General features: G+C 37.9%; 1 protein-coding gene across 1 annotated transcript in view; it reads left to right on the top strand.

Moving 5' to 3' along the window:
• lvrn.S (laeverin S homeolog) overlaps positions 1-21,831 on the top strand; it is a 30,196-nt gene that overhangs the window by 6,823 nt on the left and 1,542 nt on the right. Inside the window, exons 5-19 of the mRNA XM_041580433.1 lie at positions 905-1,059; positions 1,826-1,939; positions 3,740-3,877; positions 5,617-5,682; positions 5,843-5,908; positions 7,638-7,807; positions 8,821-8,897; positions 9,403-9,536; positions 12,185-12,240; positions 13,345-13,492; positions 14,040-14,134; positions 17,288-17,398; positions 18,381-18,545; positions 19,981-20,112; positions 20,284-20,371. Of these exons, the coding sequence (XP_041436367.1) occupies positions 905-1,059; positions 1,826-1,939; positions 3,740-3,877; positions 5,617-5,682; positions 5,843-5,908; positions 7,638-7,807; positions 8,821-8,897; positions 9,403-9,536; positions 12,185-12,240; positions 13,345-13,492; positions 14,040-14,134; positions 17,288-17,398; positions 18,381-18,545; positions 19,981-20,112; positions 20,284-20,371 (1,715 nt within the window). The remainder of the gene's footprint in view (positions 1-904; positions 1,060-1,825; positions 1,940-3,739; positions 3,878-5,616; positions 5,683-5,842; positions 5,909-7,637; positions 7,808-8,820; positions 8,898-9,402; positions 9,537-12,184; positions 12,241-13,344; positions 13,493-14,039; positions 14,135-17,287; positions 17,399-18,380; positions 18,546-19,980; positions 20,113-20,283; positions 20,372-21,831) is intronic.

Here is a 21,831-nt window from a genome sequence, read left to right as displayed (position 1 = left end):
TTCCTGATGTAATTTATACCACATACCAATAGGGAATATTTTAGAAAAGAGAACTTTTCTTGAATTTCATGATTCTGGGGATGTCTGATTCTTTTCTTTATCCATTTAGTTAAAGGGATACTGTCATGGGGAACATTTTTTTTTTTCAAAATGAATCAGTTAATAGTGCTGCTCAAGCAGAATTCTGCACTGAAATCCATTTCTCAAAAGAGCAGACAGATTTTTTTATATTCAATTTTGAAATCTGACATGGGGCTAGACATATTGTCAAGGCTGCTGTTTTTCCTTCTCAATGTAACTGAATGTGTCCAAGTGAGACATGGGTTTTTACTATTGAGTGTTGTTCTTAGATCTACTAGGCAGCTGTTATCTTGTGTTAGGGAGCTACTATCTGGTTACCTTCCCATTGTTCTTTTGTTTGGCTGCTGGGGGGGGAAGGGAGGGGGGTGATATCACTCCAACTTGCAGTACAGCAGTAAAGAGTGATTGAAGTTTATCAGAGCACAAGTCACATGACTTGGGGCAGCTGTGAAATTGACAATATGTCTAGCCCCATGTCAGTTTTCAAAATTGAATATAAAAAAATCTGTTTGCTCTTTTGAGAAATGGATTTCAGCGCAGAATTCTGCTGGAGCAGCACTATTAACTGATTCATTTTGAAAAATGTTTTTTTCCAATGACAGTATCCCTTTAACTAGAAAAAGAAAGAGTAAGGTTATTGCAGCACTGTGAACCAAATAAATGTTTCCTCTCCTGTTGGGTCAGATGGTCCATTCCTGTCTAGTAAACCCTGCTCTTCATAACAAGGAAATTCTTCGAATAAAAATCTTAATGAACACAGCGAGTTAGATAATAGGTGTCAGCTAGAATGCATTACTGATTTTTTTTAATGTTTTTCTATTAGATTTTGTGGCCCTGCCTGACCTTGACGTTGAAGCAATGGAAAATTGGGGATTAATTACTTTTATCGAGGAAGCACTGATTTATGACCCAAAGAAGAAATTAAGGAATTCCAAATTTAGGACGTCTCTGATTTTTTCCCATGAGATTGCGCACCAGGCATGTGTAAAAATTACTCATCATAGATTTATAACCAAAGCCTTGTTTATTCAACAATTACTGAAGGCATGATATGTTCTCAAAAAATACAATTAGAATATTAATTGTATGAAAGTGTAACTGGCATCACATTTTTTCTGTTGTTTAAAGGCATACTCATGTGATTTGCTACTTTTTAAAATCCCATTGCTGTGTTATGCCCAGTATTGATTTCCTGGGACAGAAATAAATGCATTTTTATTTTGATGACTTTATATCACTTTTGTTTAAGGCTACAAAATGTCCCATAAATACTGCTTGAAAACTAGAACAAATCAAGGTCGCTATAAACGTATAACCTTTATTCTTGGCACTCCTGTTTGGCCTTTAAATAATTCTACAAGGTGCAGATTGCTTGCAAGTAAAGAGAAGATGCAGCTCAATAGGAATGGGAATAGGAATTAGATTTTGTTTTTTTATACGCAATTTCCAGTGAATTGCAAAATGTTAAACTCAGAAGTAAACTGTTTGATACGGCAAGAAGTAAATTACTACATACAGAATGTATGCTTGTAATGAGTCAACACTATATTATAATTATATTATTAGTCTATATAGACCAGACTATTTTGGAAATAGCGAACACTGATAACCGTTATATGCATGAGCAAAAATCACTTGATCAATAACCTGAATTCATGTTTTTTTCTAACTGAATTCGGGTATGATGGCAATGCAGTGTGGTAGTGTGCTGTAAGAAAATACTGTTCATGTCTTTTTGTTGAAGTGGTTTGGAAACCTCGTTACCATGAAATGGTGGACTGATCTGTGGCTAAATGAAGGATTTGCATCTTATATGGAGTATTTTGGTGTTACGTTCCTTGACTCCAAATTGAATCGGGTATGTAAAGTGATTCTTATCCTATTATTGATCATGATTGAAAGGAAAGATTCCTTTCATACTAGAACTTCATGAATAGACATTGATATGATATTACAGAAAGGCTGTCTCCATTTCAATCAAATAATTTACATTTTTAAAATTGATTTTTTTTCTCTGTAATAATAAAACAGCACCTTGTACTTGATCCCAACTAAGCTATAATTAATATTTATTGGAGGAAACCACATACTTTTGGGTTTAATTCATGTTTAAATAATTGTTTAGTAGACTTAAAGGACAAGGAAAGTTAAACTAAATAAGTAGGCTAGAAATGTTTTACATTATGTTTTGTGCTTCTGTACCAGCCCAAGGCAACCACAGCCCTTTATCAGTAAAGATCTGTGTCTCCAAAGATGCCCCAGTAGCTCCCCATCTTCTTTTCTGCTGATTTACTGCACATGGTGCTGTCAGTTACTGAGCTTAGGGAACGACTTAAAATATACAGTACACATAGAATATAAATGTCACAATATACGTAAGGCTGATTAGTAATTAATAATATGGATAATTACTACATGGCAGCACAGAAACCAGTGAAATTAGCATCAGAATTTAATAATCCTCCTTGTAGCATTAATTTATAGACCAAACTCATTTCTGTGACGACCCTTAAGCTTAGCTTCTCAACAGCTGCTCAGAGCCCACTGAGCACGTGAGTGTCACAGACACTTTCTAAGATGGTGACCTCCTGTGACAAGTTCTGGATCATTGCTGCTATTGAGATGCTGAAACTTTAGGCTGGTGCAATACGTTCAGTATATAAAACATGGCATTTGTAGCCCTATTCATTTTTAGGGTTTAGTTCTCCTTTAAGGTGGCCATACATGGGCCGATATTATTGGCCCATGTATGGGGCCCTCAGATGGGCCAAAAATCAGCCAGATGTCAATTGGGCAGGGTTAAAAATCTAGTTGGATCCCGGACTGCATCTGTTCGTTGATGCGATCCCACAATCCGACTGTCTGTATTTTTTACATTATGATCGTTGGGCCCTAGGGCCTGATATCACCCACCTCAAGGTGGGTATATTGGGGAAAGAGCCGCTTGTTTGGCGACATCGTCATACGAGTCAATCTCTCTGTGTATGGCCACCTATAAGGTATGGAGATCCAAATTACAGAAAGATCCCTTATCTGAAAAATCCCAGGTCCCAGGCATTCTGAATAAAAGGTCCCATACCATTATACCCTATTGTGTGTGAACAGTGTATCCTCTAGCTTACTTCCATTCCTTGTATGACATTGGGGGTTATCTACTAAACTCCGAATGCAAAAATCATGAAAAATTTTTGATTTTTTTTTTTTAGAGATCGGACTTTTAAAAAAAATCACAAATTTTTCGGAATTTATTAAACCCCGAGGATGGAAAAGTCCGAATCTGAAAATCCACCACCTCAGACCTGTCGAGGTTGCATATAAGTCAATGGGAGAAGTCCCAATGAGAAATAATAAATACGCTTTTGGGTGAAAAATCTGAAAAAAATTGGTGGAAAGATACGAAAAAATCGTGAACATTTTTTTTTTCCGCAAAGCAAATTTGCGAGTTTTTAACAGAAAACATTGAGGACTTTGATAAATAACCCCCATGGTGTCTCCATATGTTTTTGTGATAAACTGGAGTATAAATAACCATACACTGAGAGAAAAATAGAACCAGGAAACATGATTTTAAGTGTGGGACACAATATTAAAACCCTTCGTTTTTTTGCTCAAAAGTGTATATAAAAACAGGAAACCTACAGTATTTTGTTGTTTACAGGATGAATTGTTCACCATGCACAACTTGCAGCCCATCTTTGAGAGCGACGTAGGAGCTCACTCTAACAGTGTGTCATTAAAAAAAGATCTCTATGAAGTGGATTCCTCTTATATGTTTAATGAATTCACATACGACAAGGTAAATATGATCAGTACCATGCGCAATGAAAACCGGAACTAGTGGGAACTAACAATTCAATAAACTCTCTTTCTATTGTGGGTAAATATGGGCAAAGGCATTGGCATGCAGTGATCTATATAACCCCCCTCCAGGGACATTTGCCATCCACCTTTAAGCTTGGGGAACTTGGAGGCACCAAGGGGCAAATTCACTAAGCCGCGAAGCGCTGAACGCTAGCGTTAATTCGCTAGCGTTTGGCATTTTCGCTACTGTGCAAATTCACTAACGAACGCTGGCGTAGTTTCGCTAGTGTTACTTCGCAACCTTACGCCAGGCGAATTTTCGCTAGCGACGAAACTACGCAAATTCACTAATTTGCGCAGTGTACTGAACGCTACCTTTTACGCTAGACTTCCTTCGCCACCTCAGACCTGGCGAAGCGCAATAGAGTAGATAGGGATTGTTTAAAAAAAAGTCAATTTTTTTTCTAAGTCCCAAAAAAACGCTGGCGTGTTTTCTACATGATGGCTGATAGCCTGAAAAAGATCGAAAATTTTTTGGGGCTCCCCTTCCTCCCCCCTACATTTCCTGACTCATGGCAACTTACCTAGACAGTGGGCACATGTGTAGGGCAAAATAAAAATTTTTATTTGCTGATTTGAAGGTTTTCTAGGCATTTGTAGTGCAGATAGGTGTTCCTCCATTGAAATTTGAATTTCGCGCCGTATGCAAATTAGCCTTCGCTAGCGTAACTTTGCTTTATATAGCGAATCAACGCTAGCGCAACTTTGCAACCTTACGCTACCCCTGTGCGCAACTTCGGATTTTAGTGAATTTGCGGAGCCCTGGCGAAACTACGCCTGGCGAAGTGCGGCGAAGTTGCGCCTGGCGCAACTTCGCATCTTAGTGAATTTGCCCCCTAGAGTCTTTTGTGAGGGTCTTCCTCAATATAATGCTGCTCAGATAAGGAGCACAAGTTCAGCTTTGACATTTTTTAAACTTGGAAACAAAATCAGTCACTGATGGGGCCCCAGGCATGTCATATTATGTAATGTAGTAAAAAGTAGTGTGACCCCAGTTACGCAGCCTCATTCAATGTAATCTCAAACAAACGGGTACTATGATGGTTTCAAATATCCCATCTGTAATTGCATTTTCCGCCCAATGTAGAAAAAGGAGTTACATCTGTGCAGGATGGACATCCCTAGTGTGGGAATGTAGCTTGTTCTAACGAAACAAGGTTATCTAGACTCTTTATTTTCCCAGTCACGAGAATGTGAGAGAATATAAACTCCTGTAGATTCTGTAGATGTAGATGTTCCTCTATCACCAGTTTCAGCATCAGATAGTGATTGTCTGTAGGTGAATTTTACATAAACGTTTCAATCGCATTACCTATCTGAAATGAGTAGTATATAAGACCAGTGCATTTCTTTCAGCAAAGTATTTACAATGACATCAAAACCACTTGGTTGGAGCTAGTCTGCTGGTGTGTCCATTCCTCTGCATTACCACTGGTTTAGAGTTTGAGAAGTCTGAACCTAATGGTTATTTAAATCAGCATAAGATGTACATTGGTGATAGGAATACTGGTAAAAATATACTTAAGGTGTATATAGGTTTACTCATTTACACTTGTTATATTATTTGCATCTCCTCTCTAAAGTTGTACCCTATATTTCTCCTAAGATACAGATTGACTTTCCATTGTTCTTGTGCAAATCTTAAAACAATATCTTCTGTTTCTTGTTCTCCAGGGCTCTGCCCTTGTACGAATGCTATCGAGTTTCCTGACAGAGAAACTCTTCATCAAGGGAATCAGCGTGAGTTCAGAAAAAACTTTCTTGCATTCATAAATAATATTTGTCAGTTTTCGAATTTGGAGGATTCCTCCTTGCATACGTGAATCACCAATGTGAATGGTCTGTGTCTTTGTTTGGTTATAATAATAATAGTAATGAACATTTATTTGTTTCATGGCAGTCATATCTGAAGACCTTTTCATTCTCAAACGTTGACCAGGATGATCTGTGGAATCATTTGCAAATGGTACTATTTATATCCTCCTAGCATGTATACAATGTTCATATTATTTTGTAATATACACATTTTATCTATGTCTATTTCCAGAATATATTTTTCCTCTACAGGGCACACAGATGTAGAACAGATTTTTTTATTTGGCGTATAGTATTTAGCTCTCTGGGTCCCTGTAAAAGTAACTATAAAATGTACTGTAGTGTAATAAGCCTCAGAATATACAGTAAATGTCCACATGTCCAGTCCAACTTTTTGTCAGAAGCTAAAATTATTAGGCATCAGTATTATAAACAGTAACAACGACTCTAAATAAGAGTTCATACACACAGCTTATAAGTCTTTCTGGACAATAAATTTTGAGTTTATAAAATGGTTAGTAACGGATGGAATTATTAGGAAAACACACACATTCATATATATGCATACATTATAAATACATATGTATACAGTTAGGTCCATAAATATTTGGACAGACAACTTTTTTTTCCTAACTTTGGTTCTGTACATGACCACAATGAATTTTAAAGTTGGACTGGACATGTGGACATTTACTGTATATTCCGAGGCTTATTACACTACAGTACATTTTATAGTTACTTTTACAGGGACCCAGAGATCAAAATACTATAAGAAGCTAAATGTTCCTCACATTTTATGCAATCTTTTTATTCAACCCACTGAATTGCAGCTGAAAGTCTTCAGTTCAACTGCATCTGAGTTGTTTCATTTAAAATTCATTGTGGCCATGTACAGAACCAAAATTAGAAAAAAAACAGTTGTCTGTCCAAATATTTATGGACCTAACTGTATATATTAAAGTAGTGCACATTCAATCAAGTGGGGCAAATGTCTAGGTCCACAACAGAAGGGCCATCTCCCATAGACTCAATTTTATCCAAATAATCCACATTTTCTAAAATGATTTCCTTTTTTTTGTAATAATAAAACACATAATATAGGTCTTAAAATGCAATTGGTTAAAATGCATCTGAGTCCTTCACCTTTTTATTTACAAGGAACCTTCAGCCACTTGAAGTGTGACAAAAGCATACATGGAGAATTCTTGTTTACATCTTAATTATATTTGAACTTTTCATTTTTATGAGCACATAGAGTCCTTTTCTTGACCGCTCTATCCTTGAGAAGGTAGAGTGTATCAAATGATTTAGTCAACTCTTTTACATTCTTTTCATTTTATTATAATTACTAAGAACCATTAAGGAAGAACACCAAGCTTTCTAGAAAATTTTAAGTTGACTTTCAGAGGTCACTCTTGATCTGTCCCAAAAGCAAGGGTATCCTCCACTGGGCATGACCCATCACCCAAAAAGGCTGGGTATAAGGATATGTATAAGAGATCCATACAAATGCCATAAACCCCAGATTTCCCCCTAACTAATGGGAATAGGGTCCTGAGGAACCTCTTTTCTGTAAAGCCCCACTCTCATGTACAGGAGGGCAAAAGAGGCCCCAAGAAGTAACACCAGTGTCCCGAAGCCAAAAAAGTTATTTTCAGGATCCTGGTGTATTAATGTATTTTAATGAGCAAGTTAGTACAGTCATTTCCTTACTTTTTGTATTACCCTTTTGATATTTTGGTATAAGCAAAAATGTTGATTATTGTTGTTAAATACAAAAATTATGAAAAATCATGCTTGTTTGTAAATATGGTATTTTATTTATATTTATAGTGTAAAGGGTCATTTTTTTTTTTTTTTACACAAATTAATTTTCTTAGTTTATAGATCAACAAGACGAAGTTCAGCTTCCGACAACTTTAAGACATATTATGCAGTCCTGGACATTTCAAAGAGGCATACCTCTTCTCACTTTAAATACAACTACTGGAAAAGTGGCTAAAGAGATGTTTAAGACTGACAACACAGATAACATCACAAGTGATAGCAAGTACTCTAAACTATTCACTTGTTGTGAACATTAACTTACAATAAAACAACCCTTCCATGATCAGGCTGGTTACCAAAACATACAATTACTGTATATGGACTCCTTTTACATGGGATGGACTTCTCTTAGATGACTTTGGATTTACCACTACTAGGGTGCTACACCTCCTATATTCTGTTATTGACTCATGGAGGCCTATTTATTGAAAGCTTGAATTCTTGTGGTTGTAGAGGTTTTGGAAACCACTACCAAAGTCACAAACTCTAAAACCACAAATGTGCTAAAATATATGAACACCTCGAGAACCTCTAAAAATAAGAGTCTTTTTGACAATTCCTAGTGAAAAAAAAAATCTGGAAACCTCCTAAAAGTCCAAATTCATTTAAAGCAGTGCAATAAGATCAGCTCCCATTGACTTTTATAACACCTCGACAACTTTTACTTAGCAAACCTTTGCCAAGATTTTCATGTTTTTTTCATTTATTTCATAATATACATTTCAAATTTTTAGAGCTTTTAAGAAATATAGGAACATTTTTAAAGATTTGTGGGGAAAAAAAATCACAATTTGATATATGAATTTTGGATTGTACAGGTATGGGACCTGTTATCCAGAATGCATGGGAGCAGGGATTTCCGGGTAACAGATCTTTCTGTAATTTGGCTCTCCATACAGTACCTTAAGTCTACTAAAAAATGATTTAAACTTTGATTAAACCCAATGGGATTGTTTTAGCTCCAAAAAGGATTCATTATATCTAAGTTGGACTTGTACAATATACTGTTGTATTATTAGATGGGAAAAAGGGAATAATTTTCAAAAAATGTAAGCATTTGATTAAAATGGAGTCTACGGGAGATGATCTTCTTGTAAATCTGGATAACGGATCTCATATACAGTATGTACGTAGTTGAGTCTATGTTAATGTCAATGAATGTTTTAAAAGTTGTATTGTTATATTACATATATTAAACTTGTATTAACATAACCCTATGTATTATTTCCATTTTAGTCACTCATGGATTGTTCCTGTAACTTGGATGAAAAATGGAATTGAGCAAACATCTCTCTGGCTAGACAGCAAATCCAGTAAGAAAAGTTACTGTTAAACACAACAGTCCTGTACAATATAACTTTGAAAATTGGGTTTACTGATGCCAACAGTTAAAATCTGTGACTTCACATGTGTTCCAAAACAATAGAACCCCTGCTTCAAAATATGAACATATTGCATGTCAGCTTGGAATTAATAGGCCTGTTGCCTGGTACAGTTATAAGCAGTGGATAATGTACCCCCTACTGTTATTTATAATATTATAATAATATTATATTATATAATACACAGAAGCCATGAATGTCCTGTAATTTATATCCTTATAAACGTCTCTTAGTGATGTCATCAGTTATAAACGGAGCTTAGTGATGTAATTTTGTCACATGACTCTCTAAAACGTGTGTATTATAATATGTGAGACCATATGAACTCCACCAGGTTCTAGTGGCAATGATTATGCAATGTTAGAACTTCATTCTGAAAGATGCATGCAGCCATATGAAATATTCATTTAGACCTCTTTTCATTTTGCAAATGCAGAAGTTTTTCCCTTAATGACAACTGCAGCAGATGAGTGGATTGTTTTAAACATCAATGTAACGGGATATTACAGAACAAATTATAATAAGGAGAACTGGAACCGCCTGGCAAAACAGCTTGAAACCAACCCAAAGGTAAACATGCTGGTATAGTAGCTTAATGTTTAAACAAACCACTAGTTCATTAGGTTCTAGCTTCCAATTACCATCTTTATGGCCTGGAACATCATCATCATCAACATCATCTGCAGAATCAACTATCATGACCTCAGTAGGCCAGACATTACATGTATTCATTATTGGCAAGGTAAAGAACCCATTCAATGAAATAACAACCCTACTCTATCCTGTCATTTGTGAAATGATAACAATATAAATTCTGTAGTACAAAGCAAACATCTCATTAGTTAGTACTGTATATTGGGAATTGAGGGCCTCTATCTCTCTTTAGAGGAGTTAATGTGCAAATCACACGAATTCAATAGAGTGTCTCACCTACAACTCACCCGAGCGTTACTGCAAATTCAAATAATCTCTACAAACTGTCAGGGGGCCCATCGGCTCCCAGCGGGAGTAGTCCGGACCAAGGAGGAAGCCCAGATATCAAAGTCCAAGTTCGTAATGCCAAATCCAAATCCAAGCAGACGTTCAAAAGGCAGGCAGATAAACAGGCAGGGTCAAAGTCCACAGATCAGTACAACAAGAATAATAGAGTACTCAGGAATGTCCAAAACAAACGCTATAATCGGGCATTGAACCCAGGACCTGGAAGGGTTTTAAACTTTGAATTTTGGGCCATTCCCATGACGTTATCGGCGTCAACACACCGGCGTCTGCATTCCACGTGCAGTCAATGGGCGCCACCATCTTGGATGCGCCGACGGAGGTGCTGAAAGGAGTGACTGTGCCAAGCATTCCTGACACAAACACTAGGAAGACATGGAATAAACTGAACTACCCTTTCATTATTAATCCTTTCCTCAACATTGTGTGTATATCTATACTTACTAATATTCCACCCTCCACTTTGACCAATTGACCATTTCTCCTTTTTGTTAGTGAAAAATTCCTACACATACAAGTGTTCATTGAATTGACATAATCTTCACTTCAAATTAAATTTGAGCCCTGTACTTACTAAATGCAAAGTAAATGCAAGCCATCCAGCAGGATCAAGGTGCTATTCTGAAATATTACAATACAACATTCATTTAAAAAAAAAGAGTTTCACTGTAAAATCACAGACTGAGCTTGGAACTATTGATGAGCTCTAATCAATGAGCAGAAACTCAAGGAAACACTTTTAGTTTGGGCTTTACTTCCTCTTTCAAAAGAATTGTTATATATACCCCCTACATCAATTCAGGCTACAAAGTAGCCTGAAAGATTCCTATCAGTTCCATTTTTAATAGTTACTGACTATATTTTCTAGATGCCGCACCATTAGCACCTAACATAATGGATATAAGTACCATAGAGCCTTATTCTCCTATGAATTAATAGACAATCATGTAATATTTGTGCTAAATTAGATAATCTGAACTGTCTGTGTAAATTAATATGACTTGGAAATATGATGGTGTGGGGACCCATAGGGTTAATGTTCCCCTATGGATTTACCCCTACACTTCCTGATCTCCCTATTTGCTGGGCAGATGCCCATGTAACTAGTTGTATTTTACATATCCCAGTTATTGGCCAGGAGGCACTGTGACCACTTCCTGATACACTTTGGTATAGTGAGTGATAAGGGATGGATCTTCCTGTTTGGCTCCTGGTGTCTGATCCAGCTGGATGTCTTCGTTGAGTCTGGGTACACCAAGGCGCCAATTTGCCCTCAAGGAACCAATACCTCTAGAGAGAGATAAGTCCGGGAGCAGGGACCCTGTGAACGAGGCTAGTTAGTGACAGGGTTACTATATGTTATAGACTCTCGAGGAGAGTAAGAGAGAAAGAGCAGCTTTGTGCTCCAACAAGGAGTTGTAGCAGGGAGTAGCTTCCTAGGTTGTAAGATTTGCCTACAGTGATGGGACCACAGTGGATATGGTGTCAGACTTTAGGTTCTCCTCCCTGACCACTCCTCTGGGAGAGAACCTCGTGGCACCCTTTTCTTTATTCAGTTTATGCACAGTAGCCTGCAGTAGTTGTAGTTGCACTACACCACATTTCCATTTCTTCCACTTTGCGAAGGCCCATCTTAAGTGTTAGAGTCAAATGTAACCCATGCTCCAGTATACTAGCTGGTTGTTAACCCCATTGGCCTATATATCCCAAAATCGTGTTACAATGGCCTGTAAGATTTTCCTCTTTCCTTTTTCCCCCTTTCCCTTTATATACTTTCTTTTCTTTTTTTCTTTCTTTTTATTTATTGTGTTTTTCCAACATATACATACATTGTATCTTCATATACTTCTCTAAAGAGTATAATCTAAAATAAACAATAAATGTTATATACTTTCTTTTCTATGCTTTAATATTATTTTGTTTCCTTACTATTTTATTGCACTTTTATTAAAAAATTAAAAATAAAGAATACATACATTTACCACAATTTAATGAGGACATATCCACAATGGAACATGTCCTGTCATTGTGGAAAAAAGTTATAACCCAAGTTACCCAAGGCAAAAACCAATCCTTCATAAACCCCCAATGAAAGTCTTGTATCCATCCCACACAAAGGCATTTTTTCTGCTATTTAGTATATTATTCATATCAATCTTATTTGTGCTATATATACTATATATTTAATGGTTTTAACATGTTGTCTGCTCATTGTATAGGCTATAACCACAGTTAATAGAATACAGCTGATTGAAGACGCATTTACTTTGGCTAGGTGAGTGGATACATATCATGGGAATATATTACTGACTAATCACTGTAACCAAACCACAAAATACATTTTCCTTTATTCCTTTATTAATAAAATGAAACCGTCATCACTATATCAATAGGGATTTTTTTTTTCCAGTGCAACATTTTTTGTCTTTGTGATCATGTGTGAGCGATAAATAGATATTACCGGTATGTGAAATTAACAAGTAACCCAATTTTTTTACCACCATTAATGCCACAAGGTGAAAAATATATTCACATTTAAATGTTTTTATTCTACAGTGTTTTAGTCATTTACAAATGAACTCTATTTATCTTTAATGCTTGTGTTCATTTTGACAACGTCTGTCTATGAGCATATATATTTTATATATAGGGGGTGATTTCACTGCCGATCTGCTTTTTGGCCACTAGTGTTTTTCCACCAGCGGATAAAGTTCAAAGAACCAAAACCTGTTATTTGTTATCCATACGAGTGCCATTTAGCCCAATTTGAACTCTTTTTATTTTTATTTGAAATGTTGCTACACAGCTGCTTATTTATGTAAACTGTAGCATAGTTTGTGAACCAAATACACTTTTCTTTCTTTTAGGGTAAGAATGTATTATTTTAAAGGCATATTGATCTTTTGAATTCATTATTTTACAGCAGGCTTCAAGCTTTGATTATACTTGTTGAGCACAGTAGCTCATAATTATTGCCCCAGGCCAGTTAACATATCCATGCACTTGTGTAGGAGCAATACCTTCACAATTATATCTCATAGATGAATAAATATAGCACCGAATCCACTATTTCGGATTCGGCCGAACCCCCTAATTCTTCGAGAAAGATTCGGCCGAATACCGAACGGAAAGGGAAAAATGTTTTACTTCCTTGTTTTCTGACAAAAAGTCACGCAATTTCCCTCCCATTCCCCAATTTGCATATGCAAATTAGGATTCGGATTCAGTTCGGCTGGGCAGAAGGATTTTGCGGATCCGAATCCTGCTGAAAAAGGCAGAATCCTCCGAATACTGAACCGAATCCTGGATTCGGTGCATCCCTAGTTGAAGTTCTGCTGATTTTTATTTCAAGTAGATATTTCACTATATCTTTGACTAGGTATGGCTATAATGAATATGGGACAGCCCTTCATTTAACCAAGTACCTTGAGAAAGAAGATGAAATCAACGTGTGGTACACAGTATTGAAACATGTGATGTCTTCAGATTATCCACTGGTCACTTATACCAACTTTCCCCTATTTAAGGTACTGCTTCAATGTTGTATTTATGAAACAAGAAAAATACATCCTTGCACCTTTGACGTTACCCTACTGATGTCAGTTGGGTGCTGCTGACTCAATGATTTGAATTTAATTTATTTTGCATTGTGGACAACTGGATTCAAAAGCTGACTTTTGGCAAATACAATTACTTTGTGCTGCCTTCAGTGTTCTCAGCATATTGGATGATATTTAATCTGAGTGGCCAATTCTGCCAAGGTACTGATGATATACAAAAAGGTCTATAAAAATAAAGTAGGCTGAGGGGGGCATACAACTGTAGAGGGAGACATCCAATCTAACACCGGTAGCATTCAAGGAGATAATCTCAATGTGTGTGGCAGTTCTGCAAGAGCAGAGCACAGTATGCAAAAAATGGTCCATTCTAGCTTTTTTTATATTGAACTCTACACAGTTATTGACCTATACTGTATTACTGTGAATAAAACCCATATCTTGCCTGTCCAACTGCAGAATGTGTGATTATCGTAAACATTGGAAGACTCCTAATAATCTTTTTCTTTTTAAAAAGAAATACATATTAAAAAGAATAAATCCAATATACCAGCGATATGCAAATATAATTCGCACAAATTTCGATGAAGCAGAAGATGATTATTTTATACAGTAAGTACTGAAGTTTATGCACAAGTCTATGCAATATAGATATATAGATACTGTATATGATATATACTCCCATCTTTCTCCCCTCAAATCAATCTTGAACTCTGCTATTAGGATCCTTCTGCACTCTTCGAAAAGGGAACCTGCTCAACCCCAAAATCCCTAGTATGCCTGCCTGTTAAGCAAAGAATAGCATATAAAATCCTTGTATTAACATTCAAAGCCCTTCACTCTTCTGCTCCTCACTAATTTTCTTCTCTTGTCTCAATGTTTGTTCCTGGCCGTCTTCTCTGCTCCTCTCAGAGCCACCTTCTCTTCACACCATCCACATCCACCTCTCGTCTCAAACTCTTCTATCTTGTGGCTCCTTACCTCTGGTATTTAATCCCTGAATTCCTCCGTAAGGAACCCTCTCTCAATCTCTTCAAGAAAAAAACTAAGAGTCTAACCTTTTGGAGCACTAGAACATTAGCTTAGTCCTTAACCTATTGGACTATGTCTTACCTTGTGCACTTTTTCATCTCCAATTTGTGCCTGTATGTTAGCCTCCCATCCACTTAGACTGTAAGCTCTACGGGGACCTCCTTCCCACTGTGTCTCTTACCACATAGCACTTAAACTCTTTGTTCTGATATTAGGTCTGTGTATATTCAACAAGGTGTTGGTTTGTCCGTTGTTTTTCCCACAATAGGAGCTACCTAATTTCTTATACTATAGACACACTCCTGCTCCCCACCCCAACTCATACTACTATTAGAAGGCATATAGGCTGATGTAATGATCTAGGTGGGACCAGTATTTTCATTACTCAGATATACTGCAATCCTTACAACTGTGAAACTAGAGCGGTATACATCATATTTTTAAGTGTTCTTATATTTCATTAATTCCCTCTTTTGATTTTAAATTAACTATTACGTGTTATGTTTTATTGAGTGATTCCTTCTTCTACAGACTAGTGGAATGTGAACTGTTGCTTACGTAATAAGCACCCCTTACACTATTGCACTTTATTAACTCTTAGTGGGACATTCACTAAGATTCGTAGTTGCGCCAGGCGTAACTTCGCCGCACTTCGCCAGGCGTAGTTTCGCCAGCGCTCCGCAAATTCACTAAAATCCGAAGTTGCGCTCAGGGGTAGCGTAAGTTTGCGAAGTTGCGCTAGCGTTGATTCGCTAAGCGAAGCGAAGTTACGCTAGCGATGGTTAATTTGCATATGGCGCCAAATTCAAATTTCAATGGAGGAATACATAGAATCACTACAAATGCCTGGGAAACCTTCAAAACATCAAATAATATTTTTTTTTTCCCCTACACATGTGCCCACTGTATAGTTAAGTTGCCATGAGTTAGGAAATGTAGGGGGGAAGGAGGGGAGCCCCAAAAATTTTTTAGATCTTTTTCAGCCTATCACCCATAATATAGAAAAAACGCCAGCGTTTTTTGGGACTTAGAAAAAATTTGAACTTTTTTTGAAGCAATCCCTATCTACTCTATTGAGCTTCGCCTGGTCTGAGGTGGCGAAGGAAGTCTAGCGTAAAAGGTAGCGTTCAGTACAATGCGCGCGTCAGTGAATTTGCGTAGTAACGTCCGTTGCGCAAATTCGCCAGGCGTAAGGGTGCGAAGTAACACTAGCGAATTTACACCAGCGTTCGTTAGTGAATTTGCGAAGTAACGAAAATGCCCAACCCTAGCGAATTGACGCTAGCGTTAGGCGCTTCGGCGCATAGTGAATTTACCCCTTAATTGTTTATCACAAGATATAATAATGACAACACATCAAAGTGTGAACACAATGAATTTATTGTGAATGAATTTATTTGCACCCATCCAAAAAATTTTTAAGGCATTAATTATTCCTTTCATGATTTCCAAGTTATACACACAATCTATTTATATTTATTAACAAGGCTGTGCGACCTCATTAGCTCTTCTTTGCAGTTCCTTTCTTTCTGGTACAAATTCATGTTCATTTTTAAGAGCTGTTTGCAAGTCAAGATTAAAGGACTTCTAAACAGTGGTGATGGGTGGTTAGAAGGTGCGGAAAAAACAATAAGGGCTATTCCACACGGGGAGATAGCCACGCGTTTGCGGTCGCGGCGACAAAGCGCCGCGCCAGTCGCCGCGACCGGCGCAGGCGACAGTTTTGTATGGGCGCCTATGTAAAAACGCCTGTGCTAACCACACGAGGCGATGCGCTTTTCAACAGTCGCCTGAAAAAACCTGGCGAGGCATTTTCAGGCGACTGTTGAAAAGCGCATCGCCTCGTGTGGTTAGCACAGGCGTTTTTACATAGGCGCCCATACAAAACTGTCGCCTGCGCCGGTCGCGGCGACTGGCGCGGCGCTTTGTCGCCGCAACCGCAAACGCGTGGCTATCTCCCCGTGTGGACTAGCCCTAAACCCAATTTGCATTCAGGCACAACATTAGATCAATGAAAAAAAATCTACCAACTAATATTTACTGCAACAAGTTATTCGGACACACGGGGATAGAGTTCACACAATAATTTTGGTCTCTGAAGGGGCAGGTGATTTGTCCAAGGAGACAAGTAGCTGACACATTTATTGAGCCAGTCCTCCTTCTATGACAATTTAATGACATCAATCAACCCCCCCCCCCATCCCTCTTGATCATAAACTCTAAGTGTCGGCACATTTGAGACCTTTTATACTGTAAGCTTTAACCAATGAACATAAGTATTTGAGTCATGTAAATCCATACTTCATTGTTGTGAGTGCCACAGCAGTGTTGCCACTTCAGCTCATCATTACACACTTACAAATGACTAGTGATGGGCGAATTTATTCGGCAGGCACGAATTTGCGGCGAATTTGCGCGATTTGCCGCCAGCCAATAAATTTGCGAACGCCCGTCCAAAAAAAAATTTCACCGGCGTCAAAAACGGACGCCGCCGTCAAAAACAAGACGCCGGCGCCGTTTGGTGAATTTTTCGCCGTTTCGTGAACGGCCCATCACTACAAATGACAGTGGAAGATATTGAGTGAATCTGGCTGAACTGGATTCAAAGGAGATTTAATATATTTCTAGGCTACTAATGGCAAAACTGAGTAATGTGGTAGGTTGATACCATACAGTATGATAGAGCCTAAGCTACTGTGCATCAATAATTTGCATCCTGATTCTCCATTTTAGAGCGCACATTGAGCTCATTCTGAAAACAGCATGTTCGTTTGGACTGCAAGACTGTCTGCAGCTGGCACATGAGCTGTATGCCACGTGGATGAAAAACTGTTCCTGGGATGTGTAAGAACATTCATATGGTAGTAAGCATGCACTTGTATTAAAGACATATCTGTAATTTTGAGCAGTGCTTTGAAGTACAATTCTTTCCATATTGTAAAAAACTGTGCCAGAAAAATCTCACTTTGGCCAACAATGGTCCAAGATGCTAGAAATGTGCCAAAATTGAGTGCAGTTATTGATATTATCAAATTGACTGACATGGTAAATAATTAAAGGATTTCCCTACTTCTGATTGGTCAGAGACTTTGGTTGTCAACCAGTGTGTATATGGCTTTCAAATAAGGTGCAGAATAAGCTTAAGAATAAAATCAAAGATATGATTAAACATTCTAATTGCATGCTGGAATTATTCCTTCAGAAGGACTCGTTTACCAAAACAGCACTCGATGCAAGTTATGAAATTTAGATGAAAATCTCCATTTTTTTCTTTTGTACCCACAATGCAGCAATAATTTCCAGCACTTCAGTTTATTGCAGGTGCCACAACTTGTGATCAAAATGATGGAAAAATATTCCGGATAATAGACCCCATACCTGTATATGGTACAATATGGTATGAAAGTCAAAGTCCTCCTATAAGAAAGGGAGGCTGCACTCTTATGTTAGTAGAGACCATGAAGCCTTAGGGCTACAAAATCTTAAATGATCATATGGCTGTGCAGAAATATCATTCTCTTAATGTTTTAAATTCTATGTGTGCCATCTAGTGGCTTCAGATTGTAGTTTACAAACAACGCTGGAAATTGGTGTTGTGTGTGTAATAGCTTCCTAACTGACAGAGCCTGCACGTATAACACTAGAGAAATGCAGGAAATACACAAGTAATGAATTCATATTCTTGTTATTTACAAATTGTTTCCTCTAGATTTACTTGATTGCCCAGGTGATAGTGTGTGATTTTTGGAAGATTAAAAGCAAAAAAAAAAAAAGATCTCTTGTACAAATTGTTTAATAAAATAAGGACTTTTTATTTACCCTTCAGCATACCAGAGTCCATCAGAGACCCCATCTGCTGCTATGCCATTGCCAATGGTGGTGAAAATGAATGGGAGTTTGCATGGGAAATGGTTAATAAAACAGAAGACATGGAAATAGATTTCTTATTTTATGCCATGAGCTGCAGCAAGGAGCCTTGGCTGCTTCACCGGTAAGAAGGAAAACGTATTGCTATAGAATGACTTTGTCTCAGAAGCTGAAGCAAGATACTTTTTTATATATTCCGTTTTTTTGTCTTTTAATCCACAGCGAAAAATATGTATTTAAAGCATGAAGACATTTTAGTGTATAACGGAGGTATCAGTACCAGTAGTTTGTGCTGCCTCTTCTCAAGCTGAAATGAATAACCAAATATACACATGGCTATAGTATTCTGGCACATGCCATAATTAGTGATGGGCGAATTTATTCGGCAGGCGCAAATTGGCGGCAAATTTCCACGTTTCCCCACCGGCAAATACATTCGCAAATTTGCCGTGAAAATTCACCTGCGAAAATTTGTCGACAATTTAGACGCCGGTGACGTCTAGGCCATATATTTGGGCTCTGCATTTGATTTATCCAAGATATACACAAATACTACTTTGCCTGGTTCTGGATTGGTGGCTCCGCTCCATCAAGCCATACAACAAGACGTAGGGTAAAAAATGTTTTGCTGCTGATTTGCAAAACATTCTGTAATTGTTTGTGTAAAGATCAATAGATAGACTGATAAATGGATAAATAGACAGACACACACACACAATACACACATACATGTAATAAACACAATTAGACCAATCATTGTAGTCATTGTAGACACCAAGGGGCAGATTTATCAAGGGTCGAAGTGAAAATTCTAATTTGAAAAACATTTGACTATTTCGAATATGGAAATTTATCATGTACTGTCTCTTTAAAACTTCTACAATTCGCCATCTAAAACCTACCAAATTGCTGTTTTAGCCTATGGGGGACTTCCTAGAACCCATTTGGCGTCATTTGGTGGACTTTGGAAAATCTAAGCTCTTTAGGGCAAATCCTTAGATTCGATCGAATGCGCTAAAACTTTGATCGAACGTTTTGAACACAGCCTATTCACCCAAAGATAAAAATGTTGATTTTTTAAAATTAATTTCGATTGGTCTTTTTTTTATTCGAATCTTGAAGTTATGGGAGTTCAAAAAAACTCCATTACTTCGAAATTCGACCATTGATAAATCTGCCCCCAAGAGTAACTGCTTTCTCAAGACTCGATACAATGATACAAGTCTCCAAGTGAGGAGGAATAATGAAATCACTTGTTAGGGATCCCCCAGTGATTATAATTGCCAGTACTCCTGTTAGCAAAAAACTGCACCAGCCCAGGGTTCTTCTCCACGAGCACAAGCTTCTGTTTCATCTTTCTTCCATGGCCCCAAACCAATGCATGCAACATAGACTGGAAAAGTGGACTTTTCTTTTGTTAAAAATCAAGTAAGCACCCCCCAGTGATTTCACCTTTCCTTCTCCTTTAAGAAAGTTTTTCCACTAATCACACACACTGTTATTAGTTGAATTGTCATTTCTTGATATACAATAAAATATTGAAATTCTGGCTCTATCAGGTACTTACAATATTCCTTGGATATGGATAAATTCTCTGCTTTCACACTCTTTCACGATATCATCAAACATGAAATAGGAAGACACATAGCTTGGGAGTTTTTGAAAGAAAACTGGCAGCGCATAAAAGACATGTAAGTACTGGATTTATGTTCACTGATAGATGTGATCTAGATGAGAACAGCAGGGAATTCCTGATTTGAGAGGGAGATTCTTGAACTGGGGCTCTTTTTCTCTGACGCCAGTGCTGTTTGGGCCGTCCCTCAACAGAATATAAATTTGTATTTTTTTAATTTTTTTTTTAGTTTTGGACCAAGAGCTACTGTGGACTTTTACAATGTGTTATTACCGATTTTTGCATCAAAAGCCACTTCAGATTTACAATTCCAGGAGGTAAGTTTCAATAAGATGTGTATAAGTTGTACCTTATGAAAAGCATGCGCACCCACACATATTGTCACGTTCGGCACCCTAAATCCAGAACCAGTGCTAGGCTCCCTGGTCTCGGCTCTTGCTTCTGCCTTTAACAGCCGCCTTTCACCTTGGGAGGAGCCCTCGGCTAATTGGATGCCGCCAGGTCTTAATAAGAGAGGAGCAAAGCTACAAGTTCTGGACGAGCAAAAGGGCACGATCGTCTCACAAGGATACTGGATGGAAGAACACCACTAGGAAGGCAGGCCGGGCCAGCACAGCGTGGAACAGGCAGGCCGGGCCAGCACAAGCAGAGTTAGAATAGTCAGACAGGCCGGAATCAGGATTGGAGAGCGCAGAATAGTCAAACAGGACGGAATAAGGATTGGAGAGCGTAGAGTAATCAGACAGGCAAGGATCAGCTAGGAGAGTTCAGAATAAACAGCCAGGCATGGGTCAGGATACAAAGTTCAGAATAGTCAGGCGAGACAAGGTTCAATAACCAAAAGATCAATAGGAATCACTTAGAAATAGCACAGGAAACAACCTAATTTGAACCTAACAATGGGAAATTAATTTTCATTCAAAGCCCCTTTAAATAATTTGAATTTCGTGCCAAAGCGCGATGATTTCATCACACCGGCGCATAAAACCCAGCAGTGCGCGCCGTGCACCACCATAGGGGAAACCGGCACAGAGGAGAACGGACGCACGTGGCGGGTGTCCCAGCCGGAGGCGCGACAGGCGTCCCCGCCAGCCACTAAATCACCAGGGAAAGCCTCTGGACCACCAGGGTAAATTATATTTGTTACACATATACTGTATATGATGAAGCAATTTTGTGCCTTTATATTCTACACTTAGTGATGTTACCTCATTACGATCTACATCAATAAAAGCATTGTTAGCTTTCTGTTCCACTGAAAACATTACTTAATATTATATTGATTTATGAGCAAATGTATATCACTATGTTTAACTAACAACTATTTATTATGTAACTTTAATAAATAAACTGTAATAAATATCTTAATGGAAAGATTGAAACAGAAGGGGAATTATACAAGTTGTTTATTGACAGTTTCTTGAGATCTACTGATCATCAACTAAAGGTCTACTGGTAGATCCCGATCTACTGTATCTTTTGGACCCCTGCTCTAGAGATTGGGGCTCTTTTATTAACACTAAACAAACTGACACCTGGCCGGTCACCTATAGCTACCAGTTAATAATTAACTTTGTTCAGCCTGATGCAAGTAAAGCAATTCAAGCAAAAACATGACTGGTTGCCATGAGTTACTGCCAAGTTTCAGATTACCCCATATTAGTAAATGAGCCACACAGAGATTTGCTAAGATTGACCCAACACCGATTCTAAGGCAGGAGTCATCTGAGGCTTGACCCCCAGAACTTACCATTTCCTGCTCCAGAAAGGGGGTGCA

This window comes from Xenopus laevis, chromosome 1S (assembly GCF_017654675.1).
Source record: "Xenopus laevis strain J_2021 chromosome 1S, Xenopus_laevis_v10.1, whole genome shotgun sequence".
NCBI classification, from domain to species: domain Eukaryota; kingdom Metazoa; phylum Chordata; class Amphibia; order Anura; family Pipidae; genus Xenopus; species Xenopus laevis.
This window is presented reverse-complemented; position numbering and strand designations above follow the sequence as displayed.